Below are 21,315 nucleotides of genomic sequence, written 5' to 3' on the forward strand. Positions count from 1 at the left end.
CACGTTGCTCGACATTTTTATTGTCAAGGGAACAGACAAAGAGAGATCCTATCGTTTGAAAACCCTGTAGATAAGCGAGGGCTAAATGAAGCTTCAAGAAGGCGCGCCGGATTTTCGGGCTCCTTTCGTCCATTTAAAGACGCGGCGGAAGTGGACCGCATTTCCACCGCAGCTTTGAGCCACCCAGAGGAGTTAAAAAGAAATAGTACGACGCGCTTGATGAAGCTTCATTTGTCCTTGGCGTCCGCGGGGACTCGTTCCAAAGTCCAAAATAGAGGCCCGGCTTCAAAGCGTCAAATACCTCGGGAAACGAGCAGGGTGGAAAGAAAACTGCCGGTAAAAGTCCAGAGGAGGCACTTTTATTAGCAGTGGGCGCACGTCCGCCTGGGTCTAGTCGTCCGTTTTGGCCTCCATCTCTTCGGCGTCGTCGTCTCCGTCCACCTCGGCGTTCTCCCTCTCCAGCCGCTCCAGCTGCCGGGCCAGCTCCGTCTCGTCCGTATCCGTCACCACCTTGGGCTGAGGGGCGCGCCCGTTGAACGCCTTTCTAGGCACGACGCGCACGTTTGGTCTCACCTCCATTTGGATGTTAAAGACGCCCCTCTTCTCCTCAATTTTCTCCTTGATGGCCGCCATGGCCTGGTTGAGTACGGAGAGGCCCTCCGTGCGCTCCAGAGTGGTGGTGGTCATCACGTAGCGGGGCGGAGCGATCAGGTTGATCTGGGTTCAAGAAGTCACGACTCCTGATTAAACTCTTGAAAACTGCTTGTACTTTTTATTTATGGAATGCGCGACTGGTAGAAATCTCAATTCTATAGATTTTAAATGTCGACGAGCGATTCGACATTTGTAACCCCTGCGCACTTTTGACAACGGGGGCGCCACGGCACCGCCCGGTGGCGCGGATGTGAAGAATCACCTTAATGGGCATTGCTTCGGTAGAGCAGCCCAACCCCGCCCTCAGCGCGTCCTTCACGGCGTCGATGCCTTCGTAGCCGTAGCACGCCACTTCGATGTCTGCCGGCAAAGACGGGGAAAAAAAAACATAGATTTCGTTCCCCCGATGACGCGATTGCCGCGCCGGGGAATTTTGGGGTCACCCGCTCGGATCTTGACGGCCTGCGGAGTGAGTCGCCTGTTGATGTTGTCGATGAGCACGGCCCGCTCTTCTTCCGTCAGCTCCAGGTCGCCCAGGATGGAAGGGTCGCTGCAAGTCGGATTTCTTTTAATTCAATCTGTCGATTGTTAGCCCAACTGAAAAAAAATCTCAAGCGACGCTAAGCGACCGGCATGAAACGAGGGTCAAAAGTTGTCGGGAGCGCCCGGATGCGGCGGGACTTACGACACGGCCTGTTTGAAGACGTCGTAAGCGCCGTATCCCGGCCGCTTGTACTTCTCGTCAAAGACCCAGGCGGTGCGCTGGTACAAGCTCTCCAGTTGCTCGTCTTTGCTGTACTCCAGGACTTCGGCCACGTGCCGCAGGATGCTGTACACCTGCACGCAAAAGGTAACTGCGTGTAAAGGCTTTTTTTTTTTTTTAAAAACAAAAACCCAACCGTGCCAATAGCAAGGCTTTTTATGAGAAAAAAATGACAATGTATAGTAAGGCTTTTTAAAGCTTTTTTCCATTAAAAAATAGGCTTTTTCGAAAAAAACAAAAAAAAAAAGACAGGCTATAGTAAGGCTTTTATTCACAAAAAAACGACAGTCTATAGTAAGGCTTTTTTTCCCTAAAAAAAAAAGACAGTCTGTAGTAAGGCTTTTTTTTTGCAAAAAAGATGACAGTATTGTAAGGCTTTTTTTCACAAAAAAGTGAGTTTATAGTAAGGCTTTTTTTTTTTCGTAAAAAAACGACAGTCTGTAGTAAGGCTTTTTCCTGCAAAAAACTTTTTTGGGCAAAAAAGACGACAGTCTATATATAGTAAGGCTTTTTTTTTGCAAAAAAGACGAGTCTATAGTAAGGCTTTTTTTTTTCAAAAAACGACAGTCTATGGTAAGGCTTTTTTCACAAAAAAAATGACAGTCTATAGTAAGGCTTTTTTCGCAAAAAAAAAAAAAAAAGTCTGTAGTAAGGCTTTTTTTCTGCAAAAAACGACAGTCTATAGTAAGGCTTTTTTTCTACAAAAAACGACAGTCTATATATATATATAGTAAGGCTTTTTTTTGCAAAAAAAATGACAAGTCATAGTTAGGCTTTTTTCTAAAAAAAAACGACAGTCTATAGTAAGGCTTTTTTCACAAGAAAATGACAGTCTATAGTAAGGCTTTTTTCGCAAAAAATGACAGTCTATATATAGTAAGGCTTTTTTTTGCAAAAAAAAATGACAGTCATAGTTAGGCTTTTTTCTAAAAAAAAAACGACAGTCTATAGTAAGGCTTTTTTCACAAAAAAGCGACAGGTTTTTTTCCCGCGAAAAAATCGAAAGGCCATAGTAAGGCTTTTTTTTCTCGCAAAAAAACCGACAGTCTATAGTAAGGCTTTTTTCCCCCCAAAAAATTACAGTCTTTAGTAAGGCTTTTTTTCACAAAAAACAACAGTCTATAGTAAGGCTTTTTTCACAAAAAACGACAGTTTATAGTAAGGCTTTTTTTCACAAAAAACGACAGTCTATAGTAAGGCTTTTTTTCCACAAAAAAACGGCAGTGTATAGTAAGGCTTTTTTCGCAAAAAAACTGACAGTCTATAGTAAGGCTTTTTTTCGCAAAAAAAAAACAACAGCATATAGTAAGGCCTTTTTTTTTCGCAAAAAAAAAAAAAGAGTCTATAGTAAGGCTTTTTTCCCCCCAAAAAATTGACAGTCTATAGCAAGGCTTTTTTTTTCGCAGAACCACTTGTGTGTGTGTGTGTGTGTGTTTTTCAAATGCCTTACTATACATGGTCATTTTTGTCTTTAAAAACAAAAAAAAGCCTCATTCAACCCTAATTCAATTCCAGGCTCCTGTGAGGAAATTGCATGTTCTCCCCATGCCCTCTGGCTTCATCCCGCATTTAAAAAACATGCATGGTTAGGTGTATCGGACACTCTAAGCTGTCCCTAGGTGCGATTAGGTACATGAATGCTTCTTCGTCTCCCTGTGCCTTGCAACCAGCAACTACAGCCCGAGACAGCTGAGATAGGCACCAGCAAGCCTGTGCCCTGAGTGAGACACGGCTCAAAAATGGATGGATGCATATATTTTGTCTAGTTTGGAAATCAAAGCAAAAAAAAATAAAAATTTAACAAGACTCACAGTTTTAGATTTGGTGAATTTATCTTCACACTTGATGGCCTCTTCCGGCGAAACTCTTCTTTTTGATAGATCAATGTATCCTGGTGAGAAAGCGGCAGAGATCGCAAGTGCCTTCCGGCCAGCGCGAGGGGCGCCCGGGCGGCGTTCCCACCTTTCTCTTTGTCTACTCGGATGACCACCACGCACTCGTTGCGTCCGATGCGGATGAGCTTGTTGATGGAGCGAATCCGCCGACGCGACAGCTCGCTGAGGAGGATCATGCCCTCGATGTTGTTGTACTCCAGGAGGCTGACGTAGGCGCCCATCTCGGCGATGGACCTGACGTTCACCATGACCACGTCCTCCACTTCTGGGAAGCGGTGCTGGTAGAATCGACAGCTGAGCCCTGGCATTGCTAATTGAAGGGGGAAAAAAAAAAACCCAATTGCGTGCACATCCACTTCAAAACGGGATTATACAGGATTTAGTGGCAAAATCCGGAGGTCACCAAGGTCCTTATTAGGGATGCACCAATAACAGTTTTTGTGAGGTATCGAGTTCTCATGGAAAAAGAACTTTAAAAACATTTTTTATTAGAAAAAAAAACACTTTTTTAATCAATTTTCAGCAGTAAGAATGTCTATATGTCTATAATTAGATAATTATAAATTATAAATTTGATAATTATTTTCCATGTACAATTAATACATTTAAAAACAAATTTTTACTTGTCCTCAAAATAACACTGATACTTGGTAACAACCAATCACTTCTCACCTGACAGTCACCTGCTGAGCTGTGATTGGCCCTTCTCTGACCCTTCAGCACATCAATTCAAGTCAATGGCAAAAGGCAAAAAGTGTTTTTAAGAGTAATAATTGTACAAGCAGTAATACAAACAAAAATAACCTTTTAATCTTGGAAATGGCTAAATTAGAAGACTATTCTTTTTAATAAAACACAAAAACAATTGCTCATAAAAACAATGTCAAATGGCACTTTATGTTCATAAAATTTACTGAATCAAAGTACAATTATGGCATACATACTCCCGTTTTGTCTGCCAATACATATATAAGCATTGATAATTACAGTACAGAAAAAGGTCTGTCCTTTGTATTATGACAAATACCCTAGTGAAAAACACACAATAAAAAAAAAAACTACAAAGTAATTTCAAATGACAAAAAAATGAAATTTCAACAGGCCAAAACAATATCCTCACGATAAATATCCTCAACCAGTTAACTTTGATTCAATTAACACATTAACCTTACCTTGTACTATGTAGTCATTAATATGTTATAATTATACTTTAGGTCCGTAAGTACTATGCATACACATAGAGCAACTTAAAAGGTTACAAGTTCTCCTATTTAAAAAAACTGAGGGATTTGTAATTCACAAATGGTACACTAAATGGTATATCTTGGTGGAAATAGAAATGGGAATTTTAAAACAAATTTTCCAAGTACCATGGACGTATGAACAAGTAATATATGCCATACGTTATTGGACCCTCATTTTCACAAATAAATGGTTTTTAAAAAATCCTACAATGTGATTTCCTGCATTATTTCTCTTTTGGAATGGGCGAACATGCACATTGTTAAGCTGCCTAACAGTTACTGACCTGATTATACATATTGTATAACTTAAAGCGCACGTCTGTTTACTTCAAATATTTTGCCAAGTGTTATTACAATTTACTTGCATCATCGCAACAGCTTCCTGGAGAAAAATGTGTTTGTACTTCATTCACACTTTTTGCTGAGTACTGGATGATGCAACAGCAAAAGGCCCGAAAAACGTGATCATTTGTCATGCGGCTTGACAAGACAATCGCAGATCAAATTGAAAAATGTAGCATACGCTTAAAAACCGACAAAAGCGCAATTTGTGTCCCAAAAAAAAAGCTAATAGCATAATTAGCTTGGAGCCATTAGCCGGCTGTGCCCAGCTCACATGCGGCACATGCAAGCGAGGGCGACTAGCATCCACCATCGCCAACTTGCCACAAAACGTCCACTTTATCCGTTCAAACTCACCTGTGTCATGTGTTTAGAGAAGAAAAGTATTTAAAGCGATTCACTGCGTGTTTGAATGTTCTATTTTGCTCCGCTCGGGTTGGTTTCAGTGATTGGGAAAGAGCATCTGTTAGCTCGTTTTACACGGCTGTGCTAATTTCTCGACCCGGAAAAGATCGTCCATTCGTTTCCTCGTGCGCATGCGCGGAGGTCAGCTGATCCGCGATAGAAGAATCCTGACAAGATCAGCCCAACCTGAGCTCGATACCCTTCACCAAGAGCGTTTTTATAGTCTAAAAAAAATTTGGTAAATTACGCCTTCGCGATCCAGAAAATAACCGGAAAGACGACAAGATGTCTGGGAAAGACAGGATCGACGTATTTCCATCCAGGATGTAAGCTTGTTTAATAGCTACGCTTGCTAATTCCATTTCTAGCATCCAACAATAATAACAGCGTTTTTATTTTACCGCGTCCGTCTTAATGCACGTCTACATGTATCGCATGCAATTTTCGGTTGCGATCGTTTGTGTGTGTGTTTTTTAAAAATTCATTTCTGCTTTAGAATTCAAAAGAGGAAGAGTCCTGGTCATGTGACGTTTTCTATTAATGACACAAGTATGAGATGTTACTGCTTCACTATTGTCTCCTGGGACAACAATTAGATTAAATTGTAGCAATGTTTTGATAAGCACAACGCAATTTTGCATGTATTCTCACTGTAATCATTATAGCACTCTGTGAAACCATGATTTTATTCTTTATTTATTCTGTTCATATGTATTTAAAATGCATACATTGGAGGAGCGCTCCATATTTCGTTGCATATGATAATAAAGCCAATCTATTTTATTAACGTGTTTTTCCATGAGAATGAATGAATTGAAATGAGTTTAGAATCTATGTAGATGTATTGCTAATTTACATTGAAATGCACGGAGTGATTTGTCTCAATTTTTCTCACACATATATTTGTAATTTTCACATGTTTTTGAGAGCCTCAAATATTGAACATTTACAAATTTGTCTGAATACTTAAGAATTGTCCATTTGGAACCTTTAAATGCTGGCAGCCCTGTGATAACTCAAAGGGTGTGCTCACTTAACCACACATTTATTTAACATCCCTCTGTTTTTTTATTTTCATTAATGTCTTGTTAATGCTGGAAAATCATTTGAATATTGCTAAATGGCTCATTTGAACAGGGGTGTGTAGACTTTTTACATACACTGCATAACTTGTGCATCATATTAAATAAGTGTGATATGCCTGCTCTTATAGTGATTTGCTAATGTATTGTTTTTAGATCTACACACCAGAAATGTTTTTTCCTCCATTGCGTTGTTCCGCACCTCTGCCTGAATGCCAAAATGACACGTTGCCCTCTTTCGGTCGGCAGGGCTCAGACCATCATGAAGGCTCGTATGAAAGGGGCGCAGACTGGCCGCAACCTGCTCAAGAAGAAGTCAGACGCTCTTTCCATGAGATTCCGCCAAATCCTACGCAAGATCATTGAAGTCGGTTGTTGTTTTCTGCTAAAATGCGAACCTAAGAAGGAGTGCAAAATGTTGGATTAGTAAACCTGCTGTTTTCTCTCTCTTCAGACAAAAACCAAGATGGGGGAAGTGATGAGAGAGGCGGCATTCTCCTTGGCTGAAGCCAAATTTGCAGCTGGGGACTTCAGGTAAGTCGTGTTCAAAATGACAAGCAGGGGTGTGAAACTTATGGCCCGTGAGCTGAATCCGGCCCACAGGTAGGTTTAATCCGGCCCACAGGTAGGTTTAATCCGGCCTGGAAGGTGTTTTTGTGAAGTATTAAAACAAACAAAAAAAAGTATAGGACCAAACCTGCTGTCTATAACAGACATAAAAAAAATCTTACTTTTACCGGTCAAACCCACTTGACAATACTTTCCTACATGTAGCCCCTGAGCTAAAATTAGTTTGACAGACAAGCCCTAATTTAGCGTGTAATCATTTGCATAATTGCACCCACAGCACTACAGTCATCCAGAATGTCAACAAAGCTCAGGTGAAGGTCCGTGCCAAAAAAGACAATGTGGCAGGTGTTACTCTTCCTGTTTTTGAACATTACCAAGAAGGCGGTGATAGTAAGTTAAACTCTCTCAGTATGATTTTTTTTTCCCCCCATCCAGTGGATTTTTCACATCCCTGCCTGTGATTTTCAGGTTATGAGCTGACTGGTCTGGCCAGAGGAGGAGAGCAGCTCTCCAGGTTGAAGAGAAATTATGCCAGAGCTGTGGAACTGCTGGTCGAGTTGGCCTCCTTGCAGGTAAGGCTTGATCCTTTCAAAAAATATATAAAGTCCTCGATCGATATACAGCATTTGTCTTTTTGAAATATTTCATTCATTGTAGATTAGTACCTATTATGAAGAAATATTTGGTAAACAGGAAAAAAAAAAAGTCTCATCATTTAGATTGAGTTAAAAAGTGTCTTGTCAGTTTTATGATGTGGATACTGCTCTATGACCTTAGATGAATTTCAGTTCACAGCTGTACATGAACTCATTCACTTGCAGCCATTTTTTTCCTTACAAAAGCCCTGAAAAGAATACATCAACAGTTTTTGTCAGGTCTTACTTAAATGATGCAAAATCACGTGAAAAAAAGCGACGTGAACCTGCAATAGAAAAAGATATCCACCAATTAAGAAATTCTCTTCACGTTATGTCCCCAGACATCTTTCGTCACTCTGGATGAGGCCATAAAGATCACCAACCGCCGCGTGAATGCAATTGAGCATGGTAATAATCTTCAATTTAACATTTGATCCCATATTGTGAAATTTTATTTTGGCGACTAATGGCGCTTCCTTTCAGTTATCATCCCTCGGATCGACCGCACCTTGACCTACATCGTTACGGAGCTGGACGAGAGGGAACGAGAGGAGTTCTACAGGTGGGTGTCCTCACGGGTTCCTCCTTGGGTGATTTCTGGACGTCTCACGGGCGCGTCTCCTCGTTGGTCCTCTCAGGTTAAAGAAAATCCAGGAGAAGAAGAAGCAGCTGAGAGAGAAAACGGAGAAGGAGATCGCCGCCCGCCTGGCTAAGTTGGGTCCCATCGCAGAGCCCGCCAACATGCTAACCGAAGAAACGGATGAAGACCTGCTCTTTGAGTAAATGCCCCGTTGCCGTGGCAACCCTTAAATCTATTTATTCCGTGCCCGTCGGGGTAATGTGGAAGTCTTCTCATGAAGGCTCTTGTTTGTGTTTGTGTGATGTTCTGTCGCGTCTCACTGGAAAGAATCATACATTTCCATCACATGGATAGAACTACAAAAATATCTTGAAATAGCTCAAATATATGTTCAGATTACATTTAAAAGTAAATTGTGATTGATATTTTTTTCCTGAGTTTGCATGCTGTAAGTCTTAAAAAAACGGTTGTGCGAGTTTAAAAGTGTGTGAGTGCCATTACCTCATTTCAAATGTTTACCAAATGACATGTCATCAATTAAAAAGAAAGGAAAAAAAAAACACTTTGTTGTCTTTGGGAAAACGCAACTGAGCTGGAGCCTGGCGGCCATTTTGCACCACACTGTTGTATTTAACACAGTGTTGCAGTCAAAGGTATTTTGCAGTATAATATAAGATTTAATGATAACCAAGTCATTATAGATAATCATTTTTGCTGGGGGCTTTCAATACAACACAAAATTGATAAAACCAAAAAATACTGATTGTGGTCAGAAGAAAAAAAAAAACATGTAAATAAACAGCTGCAGTCTCTTAAAGCCATTGTATAAACATACAATTTAGAAGTAAAACGTATACATTTTTACTAAAAAAAAATCTGTATTTACAGTTATAAATAAGATTTGTCTATGTTGCATAAATGACTAAAGCAGAGGAAAAAAAAACGACACACAAAGGAAGGAAGTCCACAGACAAGAAACCTGAGTCCAAAAGGGGAAATGTGCAAATAAAAAAATGTACCGTCTGTCCTTCACATGGAACTTTCAAGAACTTCCTTCGGAAGTGCTCAGCAGAGCCAGGAGGTGGGCACCCACTGAGGCTCGGTGTCCAGCTTGTCGATCAGCCTGCGCAGTTCCAAGAAAGCCTCATTTGTCTCCGCGTTGACGATGGTGGCGTCGAAAACGTGGCCGAAGTCCTGCTCCATCTCGCGGGCCTTCTCGATCACCTCCTTCAGGTCCTCCGGCTGTGCGGGACAGCAAATTTGACTTCCTGTCAATCTGGGCCAGCACATGAGCGTGACCGGGATGAACAAAACGAGTTTAAGTACCTTGGGTGTTTTCCCCTCAGTCGCCAGCAGAGTGCGCAGTCGTTCTTGAGAAGGTGGCGCAATGAAGATGATAAAGGGCTTAAGGTTAGAGGACCTCAGAACCTTCAACGACTGAAAAAGGAGTCAGAAGTATTAGAAGACAAAACAACTTTTTTTTCCCCGCTTATGTGAATGCATTCGTCGTCAGGGATGAAATCAGTAAGATTTTATTTTTTTCTTGAGGTTCTGTGTCCGTGGGCTCACGGCAGGCCCATAATCACGGACTAGAAAATCGTCCGACAAGCATGAAGTGGTACCCTGGTGTGCAGGCAGAGCAAGCAGATGCGTCCAGAGTTGATCACGTGCCGCACGGAATCCGTGCTGGTTCCGTACAGGTTCTTCTCGTACTCCCCCGACTCGATGAACTTCCCCGCAGACAAGTCGGCCTCGAAGCTTTGTCGGCTCACAAAGTGGTATTCGCGCCCGTTTCGCTCGTGTAGCCTCGCGCTTCTGGTCGTGTCTATGTGACCAAAGAGTTTCAAGGAAATCACAACCTGTTATGTTTGTTGGCAAGGAAAAGCAAGAATATCCCTGGGTCACTTTGACCCGGAGCGCACTTAGTTACCCAAATGTGTTCAGCAATTCATGTTCATTTTTCTCTAAGCAAATATTCTCTATGGGTCAATATGACCCAGATGTGTGTGCATCTACACAAAGTGTCAAAAACTCCGTTTTTTGATTGGAAAAGCACTTACAAAGAAACAAAGGCAATTAATTGCCGTGTGTTAAGGTCACTCTCAAGCAATGATGTGTCTGGGTCAATATGACCCAGACATGTGTGCATTAATTTAAAAGTGTCAAATACTCAAGATTATAATTGGAAAATTACTCACCAAGTAACAAAGACAATACTTCAATTCTTCTCATGTATTACGTTTGTTTCTCTAGAATAGTGATAACATCCTGGGTCAATATGACCCGGACGTGTGCATTAATATAAAAGTGTCAAAAACTCAAGATTATAATTGGAAAATTACTCACCAAGTAACAAAGACAATACTTAAATTCTTCTCATGTATTACGTTTGTTTCTCTGGAATAGTGACAACATCCTGGGTCAATATGAACCGGACGTGTGCATTAATATAAAAGTGTCAAAAAGTCAAGATTATAATTGGAAAATTACTCACCAATTAACAAAGACAATACTTAAATTCTTCACATGTATTACATTTGTTTCTCTGGAATAGTGATAACATCCTGGGTCAATATAACCCGGGGTCATGTGTAATGACCCAAAAAGCATCACAAACCACTATTTGTGAATAATCTTTCTAACTAACAAATCTCAAAAGCAGCAACAATATCCTTGAGTCATTTTGACCCGGTTTTTGCTTGTTTATCAAAAAAGTTGCAAAAAACAAACAAAAAAACAAAACAAAAACGCATACAAAGGGCATTGTTAATAGATATGTTGATTACTCTTAAGCCAAGCGTAAGCACTGAAAAACTACATTAAACATTTACTTTAACTTTCAAATGTGTTCGCTTGACCCACAACATAACATGGTGCTGCTATTTAGCGCATAACAGTGCATAACATAACAGTGCTATTTAGTTGAAAGTGAATTTTGTTCACTTACGCGGGACAGCGACGGCAAACTTGTCCGGTTCAAGCGAGAGTAACCTGCGACGCAGCTCGTCGTGGCCGCTGTTCGTTGGAGCGATCAGAGCGATGGGACGCTTGCGGTTGGCAGGCTGGTGATAGAGGGACATCTCCTCATAGGTCAGGACGTCGTCGCATTCTGAGGAGAACGCCAAGAGAGGGAGAAGGGGGAAATTTGATATACAATATATACACAAACATATGTAACAGGAGATTGGGTTATTAATCAAAAAATACACAATTCTATTCTTTTAAACTCTTGGTTCGTCTTGGCGTTGATTTAAATAGTCTTTTAATGTAATTAAGAGGTATTTCCCGCCCCATTCTTCAGATAGTAACTGCTTCCCGCAAATCATCTTTATTCTTAAATTTTGATTGTCTATGTATAAAGTTTGGAAGCCTTTTCTGATATTTTTGTTGACATTCCCATTAGCGCAGCTCCATCCAGTGGATGCATAACGCAACCCCAGCCGCTACTGTTGCTTCTATTCTACGCGCCTTATAATGCGGTACAGCCTACATATATGAAAGTTTTCAAATAGGCCATTCATCGAAAGTGCGCATTATAGTGCAGAAAATGCGGTCATTTAGGCCCCCGCCTGGCACCTGTTGGTGCCTCCTCTGATCCCGTCTGCGAGAAGACTAATCTGAGCCAAGCAGACGCCAGGTCATGTCCCCTATGGCTGGAGGAGTTTGCATTTAAGCAGACAATGTTTGCACACCGACAAAAGGCGCTCGCTTTGACAGATAGCGAGCGACGACGGCAAGGAAAGTCTGATTAAAACCCGTGGTTTTACCTGTGCTCTTGCCTAGCGGGGATGTGCTTTTCTTCTTCTGTTTCTTGTTTTTCTTCACATACCAGCGTTTCCCTGAAAAAGATGACAAGGTTATTTGCAAAATCCCGTCTCGCCCGTGCGTAACCGCAACATGATCTTCTTACCTTGTTGTTCTCTACTCCTGTCTGGTGTCGTTCTCTTCAAGGTCTCTCTCTGCTGCTGGAAGCACTTTCCTGACGGAGGCAATGACGTGACTGTTTTCGGAATGGCTTTTGACAGATTTCTCCTATTTCCCATCTTCGTATCTTCCGTTTGAACTAGTTGGCCCACTTTCCATTTCCACCGCTTAACCTGCTTTTGCAGCGGGCGCAAGCTCGGGTCAAAGCGTAATCGCAAATAATTCTCAGGTGTTTGATTTAATCTGATGGATTTGCCAGATGGGTGGGGCTTAGTGGCCTTGCCGTGGTTTCATACTACAGGTTAGAAAGCACAAATACTAGCAGTGTTTATGTATATATATAGTGCCACTTTCTTGGTGCGGTTTTATGATCGTAAACTAAAAATGACAATTTAGAAGATCATAATGAGGCCTGATACCACATTAACGCAAGGTATCGGTGCTCGTGATGGCAGCCAAGCAGTTTTATGATCACAAACTAGAAATGAAACGAAGAATGGACCATAATTTTGTTAAATTTGAAAAATGTTGCACTGCGAGAGAGGTTTTTCTTTTAAAATGACCTGGAAATGAGTGTATTAAGTGTACAAGTGGTATCAATACTTGGTATCAGTGACAACAAGAGTACTGGTATCGGTCTGTAAAAAAGTGGGATCAAATATCTGGAGCCCGCCACATTAATGACTTTGCATGTTCCTTCTACGTTGCACAATTGCAATGATCACATTTTCAGCAAAACAGGCTCAATCAAACATGTTCAACTTATTTTTCACTCATTACGGTCAAAAATTAATAGACATTTTCAATGTCGAGTCGACAACGCTCCGTAGTTTCCACAAAGTGACAAAGAGGCAACTTTGCGAGTTCATTAGTTTGGTGTCAAGATGTTTTTAAGGCTTTCAAATGGTTGATAATGCTCAATCAACATATAAAATTGAACATATTTTCACATCTGGGGTTTTTACCCTACAACATGCCAGCAATTGGTGTTGTATTGGTGTTAACAATTGGTCAACAATTGGTGTTAGCATGTTTACCACAACCCAAAATGTAAACATGAAAAGCTATTAGTGGGGAGGAAAAAAAAAAAAAAAAAAAAGACCTCATCCCAACCTGGAATGAGTCCAGCCAGTAACTGGTTTTCCTCATCTCCGTCCCTGTAGGCCTGCCACCAGTTGGGGTCATCCTGACTGATGACGTGAAGAATATCGCCTCTCTGGAAAGACAGGCCCAACTCCCGACACGGAACGAAAGGGTCATCCGAGGGGTCGTAGTCGAAGTAGGCTCGTACGTGCATCTGCGGAAGCCAATGAGAGAGCGGGGCTTTTCCGAGATCTACTGCCTTTGCTTGCTTGCAAGCGTGCGTGCGTGCAGACAGGCCGCACAGGTCCACCTTAGAGACTTACCACAGTCTGTCTGTGTGGGGCAGGTTTAATCTGAGCGCTCGGGATGAGGAGGAAGGTCAAGGTGCCGTGCATTTGTTGCTGGTGGACAAGATGAGAAGCCGTCAAGTCCCGTTCAACAAAATAAGTGATAATTCACAATATTATTCCATACAGTGTTATGCTTTTCTTTACCCTGACATGCCTTGAACATGGTTTAAAAGTTTTCCCATTATTAGCCAGCTGTAACTCAGTTCTCACCAAACAGTTCTCACCAGTTCGCGAAAGCTAATGAAACAACTAAAACCTGTTTGAACATAGGTATGATTACATTCCTTTAAATGCATTCAAAGCTAGTTTCTAAAATTGTAAAATTTAACGACATAACAAATAAATAAAAAATAACAACAGTCAAAATTTTTACGAAAGTACTGGGAAATACGTTTGAACGTATGTGTAAGATACGTATTAAAAACTATTCCCCCGTAATGCTAGGGGGAGTAGCGGGGCTCGATTAGCACAGGAAAAAAACATAACAAAAAGGTGGGGTTTGTAAATGGATGAATGGGTTGCTCTTTCTAAATTATGGGCTGATATCTTGGTGTTAAATAACGGAAAATAGAAGAATAGCCAAGCATCGGCCCAAAAAGATGCTGGCCCAACGGGCATCTGCCCGGTATGGCAGATGACCAATCCAGTTCTGTGGTATGCTCGTCAACAGCCTGTGGAATTATGGCAATAAACATGGCAATAGTATGTTTTTAGAATTTCAACTTCCAAGTACGAACTATTTGCAAGTATGTGCTAACATATTTAAAAATGCGTTCAAACATACTTGCAAGTATGTGTGAACAAGTCTGACAGTTCAAAAAAATTGACTTCACATTGGCAGCTTGACGCATTCTGTAACAAATACTCCATGTATTTAATTATAATAAAAAGATAAAACTAATAAAAACAAATAAAACGAAGCATTAAAAAACAGAGACCCTCTTCCAAAACCAACTGAATTAAAAACCAAACTTAAAAGAAAAAGAATATAACGCGAACCCCACAATCCCGATTCTCACCAGTAAGTCGTGAACTTCATTGACATGCTTTCCGCGGAGTGAAATGCCGTTGATCTCCAGGATCTCATCCCCCTCGTTGAGCAAGCCGCTCCGCTCCGCGGTCCCACCTTTCACTACACGGCTAACCACCACGCTGTCCATATCATTACGCACCGTGGCACCCTGAGGGCAGATGCATGGAACGTAAAAAAAAAAAAATATATAGGAAGCCAATATAAATTGAACTTAAGTTACTCGGTTTTTGTCCCGCCCCGTCCCGAGACATAAACATTGCGAAATGTGGCCAGCGTCCGTCTCACCAGTGGGGTGTCACGGGTCTTATGCAGCCGCACCATTTTCACGGTTTCCCCCAAATACTGGATCACGTTGTCGTCTGCCATTTCTTGCACAGCTAAGCTGTCATGTGCCTGCATCAGCGCCTGCGCGCACAAAGCAAACAATTTATCATGAAATATGGAGCCACGCTTCCAGCTTTAGAATGATGTGAGGGTTTCTGCTAAAGGCAATGGAAGATGTCTACAGCCAGATTTACAAATCACAAACTGACTTTGCGGGGTCTTGTCAGCAAAACTCGACAATTTTAGTCGGAGCGCAGGAGCAAAAAAATCAGTTGCAAGCCAATCAGATTTGAGTCACCTGACCTGGAGATGAGGATTTGTGAGCAGCGCCTTGAGTTCCAAGACTTCTTTCTGTTGGTTGGACTGGAGGATCTTCTGGACCTGAATACACAAAGACATGCCTTAAAATCTTAGTGCAATTTCAAACTTCAGTGAATTGGGCCTTCTGTTCATGCCCCTCCCCCAAATTTAAAAGTTTTCCTGCACACGTGCTCTAGTCCACACATTCAAAGCAATTCTGTGTTATTTCGAAGAGAAGTTCTACTCTCCTTCTTCAAGCTATCAGTCACAAAACTCTCCATTTCAATCAAATTAGTTGCCATGTGTCTTATTCTGGCAAAAAATGGAATGATTGATGGAAGGTGCAATGATTAATCTACAAATAATTGATGATAAAAGGATGGAAGTTAAAACATTGCATTCCAGATTTGAGGTCTTTGAGAAGACAGTGGCGGCCTGTTAAATTGATCTTGTTGAGGCTATGACCTCCAAATGCAGTATATGACGGGTAGTACAGTAGAAGAGTGGTTAGCACTTTCGCCTCACAGTCTCGAGGCCGCGAGTTTGATTCCTGCTCCTTCCTTCCTATGTTGAATGTTCTCCCCGTGCCCGTGTGGGTTTCTCCGGGTACCCAGGTTGCTACATGGAGTGAAAATGAGTACAAATGATTGCTCCTTAATCAAATTGCGCTTGTCGAGGCCAGAAAATGTGCATGCGAAATGTTCCCTGTTGCCTTTTTTGCAGTCTGTTGCGCCCATTCCAGTAATCAACGTCACCAACAAGGTGACGCACTTCTCCCACTCGTCCTCCCTGGGTGATGCTGCTCCTCCAAGCACACTAAAGTAATCTGCTGGAGTTTCTTTTTCTGGCCTGCTCCCTTGCCGCACTGTGCAGCAGCACCGCAGGCTGCCGGGAGATTAGCCGATCCAATAGGAGTGTCTAACACGGGCCGGCCACGGTTATTAGGCGTTTGTTAAAACGCTTCGGGATCCGTGCCCGGTTTGTGCCCTCACGCCGCAGAGGAGGACGACGCGCTGCCATGTCTGAGAGCATCAGTGGGGTTGTCTCAAGGCAAGACCGGAATAGCGGCGGTGCCGCTCGGTGGCCGTTTAATGAACCTTTCGCGCCTCGTGGCTGCCTGTTTCATCACAATAAAGACTGACTGTGCCACATCTTGTTTTTTCCTTTTCTTATAACGGTGTTGACACATCCACCGATTGGGGAGCTTGTTTACCTAAATAACAGCAAATTGTGTTCTAATGCATGTCTGTGGTCCTGTGGGACAGGAAACAACCAGGCTCAACAGCGCAGGAACATAAGTCAATTACTGCCGCTTTGCTTTAGCACTGACTGACTTGCGATTGTGCTGACATAACTTTCCTGCAAACAATGACCTGACTTTGAAGGTTGCCATTGATGATTCTGAAGGTATGCTTACTTTGAGCAAAAATATCACATCTACAGCTGTCATTTTCTCCCCACTGAAAGTAATCTATTTCATTTTTAAACAAAATATTGAATATTTTGGTACATTAAGGAATGTTGTTACCAGGTTAGTACAATAAACACATAAATAATTACATTAACATGCTTTTTTTTTTTTTTTTTAACTGTTCTTAGAAAGTCACAGTGCCCTGTCACTTATAGGCAATTTTTAAGACAAGGACTGCCTCTTAATCCTTTATGCATGCCAAGGAGCAAAAATTATAATAATAATAATAATATTAAAAAAAGATTGCCATCTAATTATTTTCAGAGGGGGCTTGTTGACTCAACTCTGCAAGCACTAGTGATACTGTATCACCGAACTGCCCTGCGCTTCCATGAATATTCACTGTGACTTTGAAAAACAAATCCTCTCAAATAATGATGATAAAACATTGTTAAAACAATGCAGAAGGCAGGTTCTGCATGTTGCGTGCTGTAAAAGAAAAAGTTTGCGCCCAAAAAGAGCCTGTTCGGCTGGTGGTTAGTGGTTCACCGGGCATGTGAAAGAAAGGTATGCAAGGGTTTATTCAACATATTTCATACAATTTATTTAGGCACGTCAAATGTCTGTTGGGGGGGGGGGGGGGGGGGGGGGGGGGGGTTCCACTTTGTAGAATTCGTTAATCGTGATAAATGAGGGAAACCTGTACTCTTCAGGAAATAATAATGCCATTTTTGAGGACTTGTTATGAACCGGATACTGACAAAAACTATGCAGCTTTGCTAAACTGTTTGACGAAGTGTCAAGCGGAAGACGAGGCCTACCTCCAGGCATAGATCTTGTGCTTGTACCGTGAGAGGCGAGGTGGGGTTGACTCGGTTCATCTTTTGGGACACGACGGCGTAGATGCTGTAGGCGCACTTGAAGTCGTCCTTGGCAAGCAGCTGGAGCAGCAGCTCGGCATCCTGCTGGCTCTGAGCGTCAGTCACACATTGCTGCACCCACTTGACAGCCTGCAGCAGCTCCTCCAGCTCTGATGGGGGTGGACACATGTTGCACGGATGGTTTTACCCGCTTCCTAATGTCAATTAGCTCTCTTAAAAGCTTGATTTTATATGCAGCGCACACGGGGAATGTGAATACCAGAGTGCGATTCAAGCTAATCGTGTTTCACCCTCCACTTCAGAGCAACTGGAACTGCAACAGCAGCTCCATTCAAACTGCTACTACTGTAAAAGCGCGCTTTAACAACCACTCGAATCTTATATCTTCATCTGACCAATGCGTTTTGGATAACGCCAATTTTGCGCGGGCAATTTTCTGTGGCGGCCTAAATGAGAGCAACGCTTTTGATGGGATGCTTGGGATACCTAAAACGGTATCCTTTGTAACATTATCAAAAGAAAAAGCAATAATCAACTTTCAACAACTGTTCAACAACTACTTTTTTTTACAGCGTTTGGACAGGTTAGTCTATGACTGAAAAAAAACAAAACAAAACTTTTGGAATATTATATATAGTCAAAATACTAACCATTTACTGTGAAAATAGGTTTAGTATTCAGGAAAATAGTTCAGCGTTAGCTAAAAGAACAAGAATTTTGTTTTGTTGAGAAGCATTCGCTGTATTACTCTAAAAAAACATGAAAATTGGAAACTTTCAAATATTAGTAGCTAATTTAGCCGAGCTATGGGAATAAATTAGCTTGATTGCTTTGAAGGTAAAGCTACAGCTAGCTAGCCCTTTTACAACATATGAAATTTAATGCGATCAATTTTCTTCTCCTGACGGCTGGTAGGTGATTAATTTAAAACCCTGTTAAAATCTGGAAGCTATCAGTACTTCAACTTGTCTATTTAGTTTTACCAAACAAATAGCGTCAGCACTTTTGCCCCCTGCGGGGAGATGTGCCCTGTTCAACTTTAATTTATGGTTCCTTGTCCTTCAAAAAGCGCCACCCACGCGCACGCCCGGCCTCCCCCCTCAACAGGCTTTGTTAGGCATTCTTTTGTTTCATGTTATCTCTCGCAATAGCCCCGAGATAACTATTCATGTCAACTCACCGGCGGGCGGAGCCTGGGAATGTGCATCTTTGGTGGTGGTCTCCTTCCCCTCAAAAGTGGGATTGTCAACGCCCACTTTGGGGTTCTGCGCCAGTTTCTTGAGCCTCAGAGAAGCATTGGGGTCGATTTCGTGTTTCCCCCAGGCGTCGTCGTCCCTCCTCTTCCTCAGCTCGTCCTGGTAGTGTTGAATTCTCTCCATTTGGGCGCTGCAGTGAACGGGCTTGACCAGGCAACTGTCGTCGCCGGGGCAGTCCACCGCCCGCTCCCTGTGGCTGGCGGCCTGGGTAGAGCCCTCCTGCACATAACCGTTCATGTGGGACGTGATCATCACTGCCCCTCGGTATGCAGCTCAGACCACCTCAGTCCTGGCTGAGCTCTGCCGCGATGTTAAGAGGAACTGGTGCGGAGACTCTCATCAGGGGCCATTTTACTCCCACGAGGGATGAAGACATTCATCCTGAGATACATGCAAAAATAGAGAAATAGAAATGATCAAATTCATGTTTTTTGTTTTTCAGCGAGTACTTCAAGTGCGATGTGAATCCCATCCTGCAGGTACATAGGTCTTTTTTTAATGCGTACATCCAGTAGCCATTTATATCATAGACTCCTGGCGGCCCTCCCCTTTACTCCCGACTTGCCTCACTTAATCACAATTGGCAGGCCTGACTACCACCCTCCCGCCCCCGCTCTTGCTCCAAGCCTTGGAAGCATTTATCTCCGTTTAGACTGGCGGCTGACAAACAGCGGAGACTTCGAGAGGACCATCTGTCACCACAGCCTTAATTAATCCTTGGATATCTTAGCAGGCCGAGATACCTGAACAGGACAGTGATATATGCGTATATTGTATCAGATGGGAGGTGAAAATGATCAAATATGATCTGATCACATGGCCAAGGCACAACAAAGAATGCACCTTATTAAAAGAAAAATCTGATACCTTGATAAACTTTACATATGTTCAAGCATGAAAGGATCTCACCCACTCAGAGGATGCCAGTTAGAATAAAAAAAAAGTGTAACATTATATAGAGTGCATCTATTTAAATACCACACCAAATATAACATCTCATGTGCTATCTCTCGTTTTGTCAACCCTGGGACTACCAAATCAGAGTATGGCCCCCAAAATGGGCAAGGGGTCAATTTTATTTTATTTGTTAAATAACCGGGCCCTCGTTCTGTAAAACACGTAATAATTTGGGGTAGTAAGGTGAGCTTTCGACTAAATATTATTGCTTCTCGGTGTGCTTTCCATACCGAAGGAAAATCATGAATGCAAGTGTCAAATTGCAACGTTTCAACGCAGTCTTCCGTTTGCCACAAATTGGGTTGTTGCTGAAAGTCTTGTTGCAAAAAGTAGCTGAGAAAAGGTTAGCGTAACATCTAATTTGCTATTTTATACATCTTCATGCGTGCTTAAACGAACTTGCTCAGGTATAACCGCAAATACGTCTCAAGGTGAAAAATAATGTGCGATAGAGGTGCTGCTTTGCAAAGCGATTACTTTAAATAGCCTTCATCATGTAGAACTTTTCTGCGACAGACGTAAAAGTCAGATCCGGAGATCTGACGCACAAGTGTTTAAAATATAGCAATCGAAGGAATTCGTGGCAGGTTTGTTGTGAATAAAACGTCGCATTGGTTTTTCCTACTTTAAATGGCTCAGATTAGCTTAGTATCAGGGTGCCGCTAACTCCCAAGGAAACGACGTAGCAGTGTCCCGTGAACTACTCACCACTTCGGCGTCTGTGAATACGGCTTAAGAAAAGCCTGCTGCTGTCTCCTTTTCCTTAAACTCGCCGCCGCTTTATTTTCCTAAATCAGAAAGGAAACACAAATCGAGCGACACGTTGTCTCCGTTGGGGTCCCGGTGGTCCACGTCCAGGCTGTCGTAGTGAGAGTTGCGTTCAGGAAACTCTTGAAGCCATTGAAGACGTGCACGAGGTGTTTTAATGCGGTCTCCCTTGGCAACACTGAGGCAACACAGCGGCGCTTATCGGACGCACGTGGTACTGCAGGCTAACGGAGTTGAGAGTTGGGAGAAAAGTATTGGGACATTCGGCCATTGAATCGAGCAGGACAAGTGGCACACACGATGCAATTAAGTAGACGTGGATAAATAGGAATAAATTAGTATTTCAACTCATTTGGTGAAATTATAGCGGGGGACATACATTGTACTGCCCTTAAAAAGTAACAACCGAGAGTTATATATTTATATATAGTTTTTTAAATAACAATGCTAAAACATGTTCATATTTGCAACCTAAAGTCTCCGACAAAACTCCCCCCAAAATAACAAAAAGAAAGGCCTTTTAAAAGTTGAGACTTTCTGAACATGTCAGATGAGGTGGGGCACAGTAAACCTCCTTAGTTTTGTGAATTTCGTTCTTCAACAGGACAAGCTCAAACAGCAACAACAGTGGTCATGAAGTCTATTTCTTTTTATTTCTAGCAATCTATCGAGACACCTCTCTATATATACATATATGCACACACACACACACTTACTATTTGTAATGTATTAGAATACCTCTTTAAATCCTTTATCTGGGACCAAAAAAATAAAGGTCGACTTTCTACACTTGCGTGAATGAAGACAGCCGTGTTAAATTCTAGTGCTATCTCCATGCTAATCCCCTCACACTCA

At 42.1% G+C, this 21,315-nt stretch overlaps 3 protein-coding genes across 3 annotated transcripts; 1 reads left to right on the forward strand and 2 right to left on the reverse strand.

Moving 5' to 3' along the window:
• Positions 1-5,424, reverse strand: eif2s1b (eukaryotic translation initiation factor 2, subunit 1 alpha b). Its single transcript, XM_088404121.1, has 8 exons — positions 5,256-5,424; positions 3,380-3,622; positions 3,229-3,308; positions 1,340-1,491; positions 1,098-1,204; positions 917-1,014; positions 574-717; positions 1-516 (listed from the first exon to the last, which is right to left on the reverse strand). Exons 2-8 carry the CDS (start codon positions 3,618-3,620, stop codon positions 391-393), a joined length of 948 nt encoding a protein of 315 aa, XP_088260247.1. The 5' UTR covers positions 3,621-3,622; positions 5,256-5,424; the 3' UTR covers positions 1-390.
• A 3-nt stretch (positions 5,425-5,427) lies between these two features.
• On the forward strand, positions 5,428-8,727 carry atp6v1d (ATPase H+ transporting V1 subunit D). The gene is made up of 8 exons (XM_088404122.1): positions 5,428-5,629; positions 6,635-6,752; positions 6,840-6,919; positions 7,233-7,345; positions 7,424-7,527; positions 7,935-8,001; positions 8,077-8,155; positions 8,232-8,727. Exons 1-8 carry the CDS (start codon positions 5,589-5,591, stop codon positions 8,374-8,376), a joined length of 747 nt encoding a protein of 248 aa, XP_088260248.1. The 5' UTR covers positions 5,428-5,588; the 3' UTR covers positions 8,377-8,727.
• pals1b (protein associated with LIN7 1, MAGUK p55 family member b) lies at positions 7,777-20,645 on the reverse strand. The gene is made up of 14 exons (XM_088404120.1): positions 20,401-20,645; positions 18,660-19,116; positions 17,420-17,628; positions 15,191-15,268; positions 14,849-14,968; positions 14,550-14,711; positions 13,504-13,581; positions 13,211-13,394; positions 12,084-12,152; positions 11,941-12,012; positions 11,121-11,282; positions 9,796-9,998; positions 9,500-9,610; positions 7,777-9,415 (listed from the first exon to the last, which is right to left on the reverse strand). Exons 2-14 carry the CDS (start codon positions 18,985-18,987, stop codon positions 9,239-9,241), a joined length of 1,953 nt encoding a protein of 650 aa, XP_088260246.1. The 5' UTR covers positions 18,988-19,116; positions 20,401-20,645; the 3' UTR covers positions 7,777-9,238.
• Between the last annotated feature and the right edge of the window lie 670 nt (positions 20,646-21,315).

Source organism: Hippichthys cyanospilos, chromosome 20, assembly GCF_059441005.1.
Source record: "Hippichthys cyanospilos isolate Australia breed blue-spotted pipefish chromosome 20, RoL_Hcya_1.0, whole genome shotgun sequence".
Taxonomy (NCBI): Eukaryota; Metazoa; Chordata; class Actinopteri; order Syngnathiformes; family Syngnathidae; genus Hippichthys; species Hippichthys cyanospilos.